This window comes from Vulpes vulpes, chromosome 12 (genome assembly GCF_048418805.1).
Source record: "Vulpes vulpes isolate BD-2025 chromosome 12, VulVul3, whole genome shotgun sequence".
Lineage (NCBI taxonomy): Eukaryota > Metazoa > Chordata > Mammalia > Carnivora > Canidae > Vulpes > Vulpes vulpes.
This window is the reverse complement of record NC_132791.1, coordinates 149,912,632-149,927,804: the sequence shown is the minus strand read 5'-3', so window position 1 is coordinate 149,927,804 and position 15,173 is coordinate 149,912,632. Positions and strand designations below refer to the sequence as shown.

Below are 15,173 nucleotides of genomic sequence, written 5' to 3'. Positions count from 1 at the left end.
CCCACAGCCACTAATAATAATAATGAATAGTAAATAATGACCACCATAAAGCCAAATGTGATTTTCCTTTTCTCCCAATAGCTACACATGAAGCCACAGATCAGCCGTCATTATCACTGCCTAATTTAGAATATTATATCACACCACCCTGTCACTGATTTTCTCAACCCTTGCAGAAATACCTGATTGTGCATATCTGAGACAGAACAGGCAGCTTTGACTAATGTCTGGTGATGTGTTAGCAGATACATTTCTGTCTAGACAACAAATCAATATGGGGCCTTTTTTCTTTTTGCTTGTGTATTCATTTGCTTGGCTTATTCTAAAGCATTCACTTATGGACTTTAGCCCACTCAGAAATAACACACGGACAGGTTTGCTGGCAAGAAAGCACAGCATTCTGATTGTCAGACGAGATAGTCTTTGAGGAAACAATACTAAATATATAAGAGAATGTGGATGAGGGGCTGGCTGAGGCTGCCCCTACAGAATTATTAATCTTACACTTATTAAACCTGGGACAACTGATTCTCCTTCACCTGAACTTTGATTCAGGACTGTAGCCTAAATACCAGCTGTGGTTATCGGTTGTACAGTGTCACTGAAGTCTGGCATCGGAAAAGCCACCTGGGAGACCATGAGAAATCTGAAGTGATCACCAGAAGCAAGCATCTGACTTTTAAATTTCTAACTTCTTTAAAAATAGTCCTGACATTATCCTATATAACTGTCAAAATCCCGGTTTTGCATTTTGATAAAAATTTTGTAGGGCTTAAGGTAGGTCTCTTCGTGGGACTGTTTTGAAAAACTTGAAAATAAAATAGATTTTATTGCTTTCTTCAGAGGGGAACTTTCTTTTGTCAAAGAGCGGTTATTTGGTTGTTCTAACATCAGGCAGCTAAATAAATATGACTGTTATGGCATATGCTTATATAATTTAAATCAAAATTAGAAGTGATATTTTTCCCTAGCAGAATTTTGACAGCTCGATTCTAAAGTTTCTGTGCCTGATGTTATACAATATGTGAAAGAAATTTTTTATGTTCCCTTAACATATTTATTAAATGTTATATAATATCAACTTTGAGGAGTGAAAATAAAATATTATTTTTAATTTCAAATGCATATTTGGGGAACTTCATTATATCTGTATAAGTAGACAATATGGAATAATCCTACAACTTGTAAAACATATATTAAGAAAATTATAATCATGAGAATGATGATGAAGGTAGCAATTAATACAGAAGTGAAACATTCCAAGCAAAAGTTGGTGGGCCATTTTATGGAAGCGAGATGTGGAGAAGGTCAAAGTAATTCAAGAGATCATTTTAGAATACATTGAGTATGTGTGCCTAAGACGAAACTTCTGTAGAATGCCTTAAGAACAACTCAACTTTTTTTATCTATCTGCTTTTATGGAAGAATTCAAGCAACTAAAATACTTCGTAATTTTACCTAAGTGGTGAGTAATACGTCTTTTGTTTTCAGAAGCTGCTAATAGTTGATATCTGTCTCTTCTTTTCCTTCTGCATGTTCTGTTTTGCTCCTATGCTCACAGCCCAATGGGAGTAGCCAAGGCAAAGTGCACAACCCATTCCTTCCCACCCCGATGTTGCCACCACCGCCGCCACCCCCGATGGCCAGGCCTGTACCTCTGCCGGTGCCAGACACAAAGCCTCCAACCACGTCAACAGAAGGAGGCGCAGCCTCCCCAACCTCACCAAGTAAGTATGGCTGAGATGAGGCGCCGGTCACTTATCAAGCTCTGTTTACTTGAATCCTCATTTAAGTTTGGTCCCTAACTACATAGGCTCTAGTGATAGGCACATATCCCCAGAGATGATTATAGCATGAATTTGCAGAGCCAAAACCAGATTGCAATGTACACCACTCTTGGGTATGATCAGCTACACCAGATGCGGAAATGACTGAGTGTTTGGGTGGAGAAAATGGCGTAACTACATGCCCCAGACTGAAATCAAGATATGACTATTAAATTTTCATATTATTTGAATGGCTTTGAATGCTCTCCTCATGATCATCAAACATCATCTACTTGCATGAATTCTGATTAGCAAAAAGCTCCTTTTACTTCTGGAGAGCCCTCTATAACTTACAGTCCAAGAGAAATGCACTTGATGAGCTATAAAGGCTGTGAACCTCATGCATCAAATAGGGGAAACAAAGTTAAGTCAAAGTAACAGTTCAAAGGTGTGTACCTTGAACACTCAACAAGAGTAACACTCACCTAGCAGCAGATCAGAGCTGGTAACCATGGTAGTTGCATGGCCAGGTGTGGCAGGGGAAGGAGGTAGAACGTGTAATTGAATGAACTCTTGGCTCCTCTCTGAATAGTAAGGGAACGTGTGATCAGACAATATGGGATTTCCAAACATTTTTAGATGACAGGGATTATTACTTGCTGAATTAGAGGAATTGTTACCAATATTTGAGAGATGACGAGGGGATAGAAATAATCTGAACACACAGATTTGACTTTTGTTAGTACCTGGAACGATGTCAAAAAGAGTGATGGCTGGAGGCATAGCTCTGAGGTGATGGTTGGATGGGAGGACCTAACCTTGATAGAAGGGTGTGATGGGCACCTCTCGAAAGCTTTACTGAGGGGTCAAAGTGTAGGAAAGGATAGTAGTTATGACAGCAGTCCTAAAGAAAACAGGTTTACAAAGAGTTCTACAAAGGTGAGACTAAAGGCAAGGAATCTACTGAGGAATAGATAAGAGTAGACTAGGGGAAAAGTGTTAAGATTAAGAATTTGACCAGCAATCACAGAAGTTGAATGGAGGAGAGCGTGAGGAGGGATATTTTGTAGACATGAGCTTTGGAGTCGGACAGTCATTTCAGTGACTATAATAAAGGATGATTCTAGGCCTGTTAGGTTCCTTACTTTCAGGTTAGGGGACATAATTGTATTGGGTGCAGGAGGGAAAGGGCCAAAGAGGAAAAATAAGCCTCTATTGATACTGTGTTTGTTGGACTGGGGACACTAAATTAATTCTTGGGACACTAAATCCAAAAGGTCTGAAGTTCCTTGTGGGCATGTCTTTGAGAATGAACTTTGGGTTATCTAGTATTTATTCATTTTGGTAACACACGTGGAAGTAAGTGGCATTGTGCTTGGATTCTGGTACTACAACAAAAAGATTGAGGGGCAATTTTGTGGGGACCTACTTCTCTTGATAAGAGATGGGTCAACACTTTTCAACAAAGGAGAAAACCCCAAGTGTCCAGTGACACAGCAAACAAACGAGGCTTAGTCTTCGAATTTGGAAGCTCAGCTTGGAAAAGAAGCTTTTGAGAAGCAGAGGCTCATAGAAGTGTCCTGCTTATTGTGTATTAATGTAATGTCTTCAAACCAGTAGAGAAATCACCATCCCCAAACTCTATTGAAACCTGTTCACATATTGACCTACAGATTGGTAGCCATATAATTATTGCACCCTGTACATGCCTCCAGGTACACTTTTCTGCTCATCTTCTCCCTATCTGTTCAGGACAATGACACAGTTCTTTAAAAGCCATGTGGTAATACTCTACCTATTCCATTTAAACACATCCTCCCCTCCACCATCAGCATCTCCTGCATTCATAGTGCATTTTCCAGTAATGGGGATGGGGCCCCTCCGAGGCACTGGGGAAGAATAGGTATACCTTGTGCAGTTATGGAAAACTAAAAGATAAGGACCCAAATCCCCCCACCTTTCCCATTACTAGCTGTGTTTATCTTCAAGTCAGTTTCCTCATGTATAGAATGTGGGTGATGATACCTGCCTGTCAGGGTTGTGTCAAATCAGCCAGAATAGGTACCACCACCAAATAAATTGGGATATTTTATTACCTGCCAAAACTCTGACCTAGCAGAGTCCCCAGGCTTGGGTAATGACAAAATAGTTCTGTGGAACATGTAAAACTATCCAGCCCCTGAATCAGGTTGATGTCTTTGGGTCTATACTTCTGGATTCCATACCATGGATAAAATCAGATGCCTTGTATGAAAAGGTATCTGTCATTCCATCGTGGCCAGACCCAAGCATTCCTTCAACATGATGGGAAGAAGTGTGGAGGGGGTCCTGGCAGATCCAATGCATGTGGTTGCATGTCCATTAGAACAGGGTTTGAAGATTTGGGGAAAGGAGTGATATTGGGAGAGAGAGGGCCAAAAGTTTGATACAGGTAATTTGGTATTTACTTTTTTAAAAAAAAAGATTTTACTTTATTTAAGAGAAGAGAGCATGCAAGCTAGCACAAGCAGTGGAGAGGGGCAGAGGGAGAAGCAGATTCCCTGCTGAGCGGGGAACTGGGCTTAGGACTCCTTCCCAGGACCCTGGGATCGTGACCTGAGCCACCCAGATGTCCCAGCCGCTCCATATGATTTTAAGAATTTGGGCAAAACAAAATGTTCTGTTGGTGGCATAGAAAGGCTTTTATCATCATAAAGTCTATCTCTTGTTTCTAGGCTTTTTGGGGTTTGCTGAATTCTCAAAAATGTGCTGTTTCAGAGCAGTATCTCACCTTACCATCCTCTCTTCTATTGAAAAGACAGTGACAGACTGGGGGACCTATAATTTATAGCATAGGAGGAATATTTCAATTTAAAAATCTCAAAACCCACTGGTCCATACTGGAAAGAAATTTAACAACTCCAGCTCCACTCCCCCCCCACACACACACACACAAATTCCTCTTCCATGCCCTGATTTCTGAACCAATTGCTAAATAAAATACAAGCAAAAATCAGATTTGAAGACCAGATTATCACTTTACTATCAGAGAGTTGAGTTTATGACTATAGGCAAATATGCTGCCTAATGCTGAACTCCTGAATTACACAGACAAATCTCCAGTCAACGGGCAGTGCTGAACTACCACAGGCCTTCCCAGGTGAGGTCTGCCCTCCTGTTTAGAGCCGATAGCATGGAGGCTCAGATGGCTGCATGTTGCCTGCCAGCACCTGTCTTCCTAAGAGAAAAGAGCACGACAAGTCACCTTTGGTTTCTACTTCCAAACTGTACAGTCTAGAGAATAGAAAGTGAGCATGGGGTGGGAGTGGGGGACCAAGAGGATATGGAAGGGAACCAATATCAGAGTGAAATCGCCTGCCCCTCTCTTACCATTCATCTTGATGACTACCTTCTTCCATTTGCTTATTCAGCCTTCATATAGTGAGCATGGACTGTTAGCCACTTGGGATATAGATATGATTAATCCCTGCTCTACAGAAATGTGGGATCCGTGGAAAGAGACAGCTGGTAAATGGGTAGTTCACAAGAGACAACACTAGGACAAAGGCATGAGTTCTATAAGAGCATTTGGGAGGGAGTTTGGTCCAGGCACAGGGTCTCAGCTAAAGATCATTTTGAAGAGGGTGACTTCTATGCTATTTTAGTAGGGATAATATTCAGGTGTTTTAAATCTGAGAAAGAAGAAACCACCCTGGTAGGGGGGAAGGGATGTCTAAAATTAGATTACCACTGAATAAAAATTTAGGACAAAAAATATAGTTTCATAAGCTATGTGCTTTCCTAGAAATTAAAACCACAGGGTGGTTGGATCCTGTTTATCTTTGCCAGTTTATTAGAGCTCAGCTTTAGCAAGAAGAAACATCATGACAGGGTATTAAGTACAGATGTTCAGCATCCCAATAGTATGTCCAAAATTGAGGCTTTTTCAAAAACACTAATTGCATAACCTAGGACAGCCATTCCTATTTGGGGTTTGAGATGACTTGTAATAAAATGAGATTTATAAAATAAAAGTAGGAAATCATGCCAAAGGTCTCCTATATTACCAACTTTTCTGGGCCAGAAATTCCCTTATCTGCTATTGGGAGTATCACTGACTGCTCTACCCACTCTCTTAGGCAGACTGTCAGGACAAACTGGGGTGACAGATGCGCTATGCTGTAGACAGTTAAGAGTCCAAGGCATAATTTTTAATATCATCTTATAATGAAATACAAATGGATGCCAGCCTAAAGCAGAGTATGTATTTTTAACCTAATCAGTTGCCTCTGGCACCAAATACTCAACTTTGCAACTGTGGCCAGAAAAACATGGGTAAGGCAGATTTGGGGGAAAATGTGCCTCTGAAATAAATACATTTTAATGGGAAAAATCCTTACTAGTGCCCTAAAACAACAACAGGGGAGTAGGAGTGAAGTTAAAAGTTCTCTCTCTCAAGGAGAACTTTTATATTATTGATTTATTTGGAAAAAGATTGATAAACTACTCTGCCAGTTCTCCTTAGGAAACCATGATAACTAGAGATGACCTATAAGGGTGATTCATAACGAATGTTCTCTGTTCTGCTGACTACCTACCTACCGTTGTAGGTTTAGATACCTGCTGAGAGAATATCACCTGTTCATTCAATAAATAGTAATTGACCATCAGCTAGCTACCTGCCAAGTCATGTTCTAGTTACTAGGATTCAGCAGGAAATGAAAGAGATTTTACAGATTCCCTGATCTTGTGGAGCTCACATTGTAGAGAGAGAAGAAAGTCAACAAAATAGTATAAAAGGTAGGGATGACATAAGCTGGTTATATGTAAGCGTAATGTAGGGGTCGGGAGTGGTGGAGGTGGGGGTATGACTGTCCATAGGGTGGCCAGAGAAGGCCTGTCTGAGAAGAGGAAATTTGAATAAAGACCTCACAGAAGTGAGAAGGTAAGCCATGAGACTGTAGGGGAAGAGCTTTCCAAGCAGAAGGAACAGCCCGTACACCTGGCCAGGGTAGTGAGAACAGAATGAGTAGGCTAAAGTAGGAGGAGGTGAGGTCAGAGGTAGGTGGATGCAGGCTGGGAGCTGGGAGTTGGGAGTAGGCTCTCATAGACCATTGTAAGGACTTGGGCCTTTACTCTGAGTGACAGGGGGAGCAGAGAAGTGATAACTTCCTAGTTTTTAGCAGAAACACTTAGAAGGCTTTGTTGAAAATAGATTGCCAGGGGCAAGAATTAAAGCAGGGAGACCAGTTAAGAGGCTGTTTTTTTTTTTTTTTTTAATCAATAAATATAATGAGTGTCTTCTACATGCCAGCTACTATTTTAGACACAAGGGAGGCAAAAGTGCACAAAACAATCCCCTTCCCTGTGGACAAACAATAATCAAAGTAAAAGTAAATTAGTAAGTTAAGGACCAGAAAGTCCAGTAGCAAAGACTAAAACAAGATGGGGAGTGGCACACTGGTATAGGAATCCAGGCACCAACATGGGGCAGTGTGGGTGGTGAGAATTCTTTGAAGGGTAGAGCTGACAGGATTTGCTGATGCATTAGATATGGGTTAAGAAACAGAGAGAGAGAGAGAGAAATCAACAATGACTCCTAGATCTTTGAACTAGGCAACTGGAAGGATGGAGTTACCATGAACTGAGATGGAAAAACTGCAGGAAGAGCCATTCTGGGCGAGGGGCGGGGACCAGAGTCTGGTTTGACCAAATTATGTTTGACATGCCCATTAGGTATTTTACCAATGATACTAATTATAATAGCATCCTACCTATGAAAGCTCTTTGCAGTTTACTGAGTTTCTCCACGTGCATCATGCATTAATTGGGTAGGGACTCCTTTTCAAACATGTAATACACTGAGTGGATATTCCTCAGAGTCCTAAGGACAACAGCTGAAGTATAGGAGAAATACCTCATTACATTTGGGTCTGTTTTGTGGTATGATGATTCAAAACGCACTATTCTTTTTCTTAATTGTATTGTAACACCCAATTCTTATAATAATAGGCTAGTACCAAGATCATACTATAAAAATGGACTTTTCCAGAAAAGAAATTGCAGATTGGCATCATAGCCTAGAATTATAACGGAGAGAAAAAACACTTTTGGATTATGATGGAAGATAAAACATGCATATTTTCTTTTTTTAATTAATTAGGAACACAAAAACTCAATTTGGGAATGCATAAAAGACTCATAAACATTTTTCTCCATGCCTTCTTAGCTATGAACTTTTGATTTTTTTCAAACTAGAATTCTATTAAAGTAGAAGCATGCAATAACAAGTTTCCTTTATTATTTATTTTTATATCTCCAATGAATCTTACATACATTCATTCTATGAATGAATATGAACCTGTTAACCAAGAATATAACAATAATCTATGACCGGAATAGAAATTTTGTAGTATAATAATTAACGTATGTGCAGTGCTTTTCTGTTGGCAGAACTATTTACACAAATACATTATCTTGTTCTGTCTTCCTAAGAGTCCTGTGTGGTGGTCAGGATTTTATAGACAAGGAAGCTGAGATTAGAAAGTACAGATGACCTTCCCAAGATTATACTCCTGTAGTAGCCTGGTAGGGACTCAAATGCAGGCTTTCCCATGTTATTTCTACTATCTCATTTCTACCTCCTACAAATTACAGAGCAATATGACATGATCTCTGATTCTGAGGAGCCACAACCACCTGCTTATTGGAAATTAATAACAGCACAACAAAGAACTGGGCCAGTTCTACTCATGGGCCAGGCACTTTAAAATTATTTGTATATGTATTGTTTTAATTTTCCTAGTAATCCTATGAAGTTAAATATTCTTGCTACCCTAATAAAATAAATTGCTCAAGGTTTCTCAACCAGGGGTAGCGGCATCATGATTCACACCCAGCCACCTTGAACCTACAATTCATATAACTGGCCATAGCATCCTCCAGGTATCTTCACATTAGCCCAAAGCTTCATGTTTTTGCTGTGAAAACCCTATGGAAAAAATATAAAGGAAGATGTTAGTTGGTCAGCTATACTTCAGTATGAATTGGTTTCTGTTGCTCAGAGTAACCCTTGTCAGTGAAAGGAAGAGAACATAAGATTTGGAGGGACATAAAACAAAAACAGCAAAAAAAGACAAAAAATAGGAAATGTTGAGAAAGCCAGATTTCCTTTATTCTCCAAGACTCCCAAGAACTGTTGAATGCTTTGAAGAATTATTTCCTAAGTTATCATCCAAATAATGATACCTGTCCTTTTCACCAACACTTTTCCTTAAAATGTGTAACACATTTTTCTAATCAATAATTGGATTTAGAGCAAGCCAGGGAATGATGTTACATTTTCACAATTTTTAGATGATGTAAGTACTGTGTTTCCTCTTTCAGAGAAGAACTAGTGGATAATCACAAGAGAGAATGGGAAAAGAAGTTAGTGGCTTCCTTTCACATAACACTTTTTCATTACTAATGCCTGAACTATTGCATTATTCTTTTTCTTTACACTTTTAAAATTACAATCAATAAAGTCCATTCTTTGCTGTACACTTCTTAGAGTTTTTATAACATCATAGATTTTTTTTAAAAAGATTTTATTTATTCATGAGAGACAGAGAGGCAGAGACACAGGCAGAGGCAGAAGCAGGCTCCATGCAGGGAGCCCCATGTGGGACTCAATCCCAGGTCTCCAGGATTATGCCCTGGGCCTAAGGCAGGCACCAAACCGCTGAACCACCCAGGTGCCCCAAGATTTTAAAAAATTTTTTATTTAAATTCAATTTAGTTAACATACAGCGTAGTATTAGTTTCAGGGGTAGAATTTAGTGATTCACCACTTACATGGAACATTACATCAAATACCCTCTCATATTAATGCCCATCTCCCGGTTACTCAATACCCCCACCAACCTCCCCTCCAGCAACCATAAGTTTTTTCCCTGTAGTTAAGAGACTCATGTGGTTGTTTGCCTCCTTTGCAACCAATTCCACAGGTAAGATGGAGAACAATTCCAAAGAACTCTCTTCTCATTCTTACTCTTAAGTTAGTGTCTGTCTGATGTCACTTAGTGCCAGGAAACTCATTTTATGTTGATCTATTCCCACATTGCTATCATATTTTCTTGTTTTGTTATTCCACATTGGTTTCAATTTCTCTACCAGCTCTGCTGCTATCTCCATTATATTCCAATGTTTGATATTCTTCTGAATTAGAAAGAGACCTACATACCTGCAATATTTTAATATGTGACAGTAGTGGCATTTTGTATTAGAGGAGGGGGAGGGATTATTCAGTGAAGTCTGTTGGGACAACTGAGCAACTGTCCTGAAAAAAAAAAAAAAAAAAGAAGATTCCTTAAACCAAAATAAATTCCACCTGGAGGGAAAAAGAAAAATAACAACAACAATCATACAAAGATTAAGCTTTAAATACCACATGAAAATATAGGACAATTTTTTAAATAATAATGGAGTGAAGAAGGCCTTTCTAAATAACACACATATACAAACACAGAATCCATGAAAGGAAAGACCAACAAATTCTACTCTAAGAATATAAAAAACTTATGTATGGAAAAAAACTCACCATAAACAAAATCAAAAAGACAAAAATGAAAGTGGGAAAAATATTTGCTACACATGTTACAAAGGGTTAAATTATCTAATATATAAAGGCCAACAGTCCAATAAAAAGACCAAAAAAGGGTATAAACATAGAGAAATAGAGAACAATTGAAAGATGTCTCATTCATGTAACATAAAAACAATACAAATTAAGACTTGGGTGTTATTTTTATCTGTCAGAGCAGCAAAGATCAAAAAGTATGTTACACAGGCTAGGAAAGTGTGTGGAAAGACAGGCAATCTTCTGCATTGAGGACTGTAAATTGGTTCAACCTCTTCAGAAGACAGTTTTATTTTTCATCTATATAAAAATACATATATCTTTATCTAAATTTTAAATGTAAGTGATAGAGTTGGACATGAAAACACATATATCAAGTATTCATTGCATCACTGATTATAATAAAAGATTAGTAATAACCTAACGCTTTAAAATAAACAGCCAAATCTATATGAGTTATGTTAAATCAGCAAACAAGAATGCTAAGAAATGTGTATAGAATACACACTTACAGTGAGGGGATGTATATACACATTCACTTGTGTGTTGAAAGACAGAAACTGGTTTTTCATAGGATAGCTCTTTGGTACCTTATCCAGTGAGAATGAAAGATATTACTGAGTCTTAAACCCCCCTTTTATAGCAAATACAATTATTTCTCTATTTTCAAAAATATTTGTCTAATGATTTAAAAATTCTTCTTTATACCTTAATCACTATAGTGACCAAAACTTACTCAGGGTGGGGACATAAAACCCTTGGAAATTTTTATACATCAGGCTTTTAGCTATACTAACCTGAACTTTGGATAAGATAACAGAAAATGTGTGTTCTTTCTGGTAAAGAATAATATTCTTTTTCCCTCACAGATAGCATGGAGCTTAGTGTAAGGTTAGCATTCTCATTCTGCACAGCCAATATTTGGTCACAATTTCTGCTTTAGGAACCTATTTAAATACAAATGTACATATACAATCTTTTTTTTTTAAGATTTTATTTATTTATTCATGAGAGACAGACAGAGAGAGAGAGAGAGAGAGAGGCAGACATACAGGCAGAGGGAGAAGCAGGCTCCATGCAGGGAGCCTGACGTGGGACTCGATCCTGGGTCTCCAGGATCAGGCCCTGGCCTGAAGGCGGCGCTAAACCGCTGAGCCACCCGGGCTGCCCCATATACAATCTTAAATCATAATTTTTCATAAATGCCCTTTGGAGAGTATTATTGCTCTCTGTACAATCCAATTTTGTCACATTTAAATTTGCAAAGGAAAAAGAAAATTGTTGTTAGCACTCTTTTAAAAAATAAAACACTGAAACTGAGTCAGGCTTCAAAGCCCTGGGTTTTGTACTCTACCGGGACATATCCCATGTTTAGAGATATAATATTGTATGTATACCTGTCCTCCGAAAATCCTAAGAAACTCCATAAAGAACTTTTACATATTCCAAGAATAACATATATTTGCATACATTGAATTGGAAAAAAAGTAGAGTAACAAGAGCAAAGTAAGAGATGGTCATTGTAAAGGAGTGACAAAAGAGAACGGGCAATGGGTGATTCAGTTCTTTTAGGTTTTCATAACCCATTCAAGTCTTGTTTTTGCCTCAGTTTGTTACTTTTTCAGATGACAGAACTAACAAGTGAGTTTTAAGATTTTCTTCACCAAAGTAATATATTGCAATGTAAGAAACTTGGAAAATGTGAAGGATAAAAAAAAATTAAATTAAATTCTCCTATAGTCAATTACTATGAACATGTTGGTCCATTTTTTTCCCTTAATGCATGTTGATGTATTTGTGTGTATACATACACATATAAGATGATTATGACCATGGTAAATATAATATTTTGTATGCTATTTTCTTAATTAGTATTTTACCCCTTTTCTTATTTCATAAAAAATAGGAAATTTTCTGTATTTATTTGTATCTATTTGTATCTATTCCTCTACTATGGGACATTAACTTTTGCCCCAATCTATGAAATACATTCCAGCAATTATTCGAAAAAACATTTTGTCCCCAGCTTAATAATTTTATCAGGATAGATTCCTAGAATTGGAATTACTAGTATCAACAGTGTGAATATTCATAATGAGATACTTTACCAAATTGTGCCAATTTACACATTACTTATGAGTTTGACCACAACATTAACCCTTGAGAGGTTTGAGTTTTATTTTTTTAAGAGTTTGAAAGCAGATGTCTTAGAGTATAATACCCTTATCAGATATTGGAATCAACAGTCCCTGATTGGATGATTTGGCATTTTTCTTCAATTGTTTTAATATAATATATAGTGGAATTTTGGGGATTTCCCATCTTGTTGGCTAAGCTTCTCTTAGGGATTACTTTCTGGACTGCTCCTGTTGAGAGTGTTACCCATTAGACATGTACAGAGGGATGAAGCCTTAAAGGCCTATGCATATTGGAGTAAATTATATTTATTATACTGGACTCTTTATATATAGAAGCTCAGAAAGGTTAATTGGCTTCCCAAGACTTCCCAAGACCACATTTCAAGTAAGAGTTCTGAATGGATTCAATCCAGGATTTCCTGGTTCTGAAATTCATTCTGAAATTTCATTCTGAAATTCTACTGGTCACCTTGCATGGCTGTAAAAATGAAAGTATTATTTGGGGTTTTCAGGTTCTGTCCATGTTTATTTAAGATTAAAAATTACTGGAAGTTATTTAAAAATCATTTATAATCCCATTCTTCAGAGGTAATCATTTTATGTGCCTATTTCCCAATCATTTTCTATGTATATTTTAAACATAATTGATCATGATATGTGTGTGCATTTGTCTATGTGTATATATATATATACAGTTTTTAAACTGATTTTATTCATTTTATTACATACTATCAACATGTCATGATGTCATGATTATTTTAAAATGTGTTTAAAGACTGCAAAACATTTCAACATATAAATGAAGCATTAGCTTATGAGGTGGCTCTGGTTTGTTCCTCTTTATAAATAATTCTGTAATGAACATCTTAGAGCATAAATCTTTATCTGTACCTTTAAGTATTTGTTGAGGATAAATTCCCAGAAGTAGGCTTCCAGAGTTACACTGCCTTTTGAGAGGCCACAGAAGCCTTTCAAAAGGGAGCAATCCGATATATTGATTTAAGTTTCTTTTTTTAGTAAACCCCAGCTGAATCCAGGGTTTATTCCTTGTGGCTATTTAATATAATTTCACCTGTGCCTACTCACATACATTGTTGCTTCTGATCAATAGATGTGTTCTATCAATTGTACAACACACAACAATTTACCTAAAAATAAATGACAGTTATAGAATTTGGATTAGCCATGAGAAATAAATGTAAATGAACTGAAATAAGCCTCTGTTCTTATCCTTTACAGCTGTTATGAAAACCAATGTTATAGGCAGTTTAAATAGATTGCCTACAGGAAACAATCCAAAGTGCCTGCTTATGACACAGATTTGGGTAACATAAGGTCAGAGCGTCTCCAGTTTACAAGTTGTTCTGATCCCGTTCTCTCTGTGCGCACACATGAATTGTCTTATACTTCTCTTTCTGCATTTTTTTACCCCAAATCATGATGTAGCTAGAGCCCGTATCTCCCCGTGAGGATCCTTAATACAAACAGAAATACGAGCAGAGCAAAACCATCTGGCTAAATTGCCTCTTCTCAAGATTTTTGTGAACTACTGGCACATTAGCCATGTCATGCAAATTACTACCATACATGTTAAGTAATGCTAATATATTAAAGTTAGAATTCATTAGCTTTTCAGGAAGAAAGCTTATGGGTATGTTGTTCTGTAATAATTTACTAGCAATAAGTAGGTTTTAATTTCATGCCCTGAGGGCTGTGTCTTTTTTTGTTGGTAACTTGTTTGTAGAGACAAAAGATTTACAGAGATAATAGAATGAGGTAACCGACTGCACAGATGTGATCAAAATAATGGAAATTCAGTGTGGTTATCTTTTAGATTCCAAACATCTGGAAGACAACTACAATATCCATGCAGTCATGTGGGAATTTCTAAACCTCTGAATACTGGATCATGTGTAAGAAAGGCTGTCTGTGTTTCCTTGGCTATATAATGATATTAATAACACTAACCCAGGCCCTGTAAACTTGTCGATACCGATAGATTTCTTCAAAGGAAAAATACCCCCAATATCCTCCAGGATTTCTTTGTGACCTTGGAAGAAAATAGTGCTGTTCAAGTTCCTAAATGAGTTCAACCACCGTAAAGGTTTCATTTAGAAATTAGCCAATCTATTTCCTGATAGTTTCTGCTTTTTGTTTTGTTTTGTTTTTTAGAAATGGAAGTTATCTCACGAGGCTTTTTCGTTTGGTGTTTTTTGTTTTTTTTAAAAATAACATGATAGTGCAGTTAAGAAAAGATTCTAGAACTATTTCACTTAGGTATTTAATCATCTCATTATTTCAAGTTTACAGCTGAATGCTTTCTCATGCACTTTTCCTTCACTGTCAGGTGTCCCTGATAAACATTTAATAAAATTGCAACTTGAATACACAGGGATCTGTTCAAGTCTGCGTTCCTGAACTTGCTTTGATTACTTCTGTCCAATAACTAGCATGTTTCTGTGCAGGTGGTAGAATCACAGTTAAGTCTATTCTGAATGAAATTGAATTTTTGCCTAGGTATTTTTTAGAGGGGAAATCCCCACATGTGACTATGTCTGAGTTTCTGAAAACGAGGGAACTTGTGACATGCATATTGCTATTTGAGATATGAAGGGAGTGGTTTAGCATGTGAGGACCTCTAGTTGTCTTAGAAGTATTTGGAATAGAAAT

The 15,173-nt window shown here is 37.4% G+C and overlaps 1 protein-coding gene across 12 annotated transcripts in view; it reads left to right on the top strand.

Moving 5' to 3' along the window:
• NFIA (nuclear factor I A) overlaps window positions 1–15,173 on the top strand; it is a 576,588-nt gene that overhangs the window by 517,397 nt on the left and 44,018 nt on the right. For all 12 annotated transcript variants that reach the window (XM_072730767.1, XM_072730768.1, XM_072730766.1 and 9 more), the window contains one exon: window positions 1,562–1,727. In XM_072730767.1, the coding sequence (XP_072586868.1) occupies window positions 1,562–1,727 (166 nt within the window). The remainder of the gene's footprint in view (window positions 1–1,561; window positions 1,728–15,173) is intronic.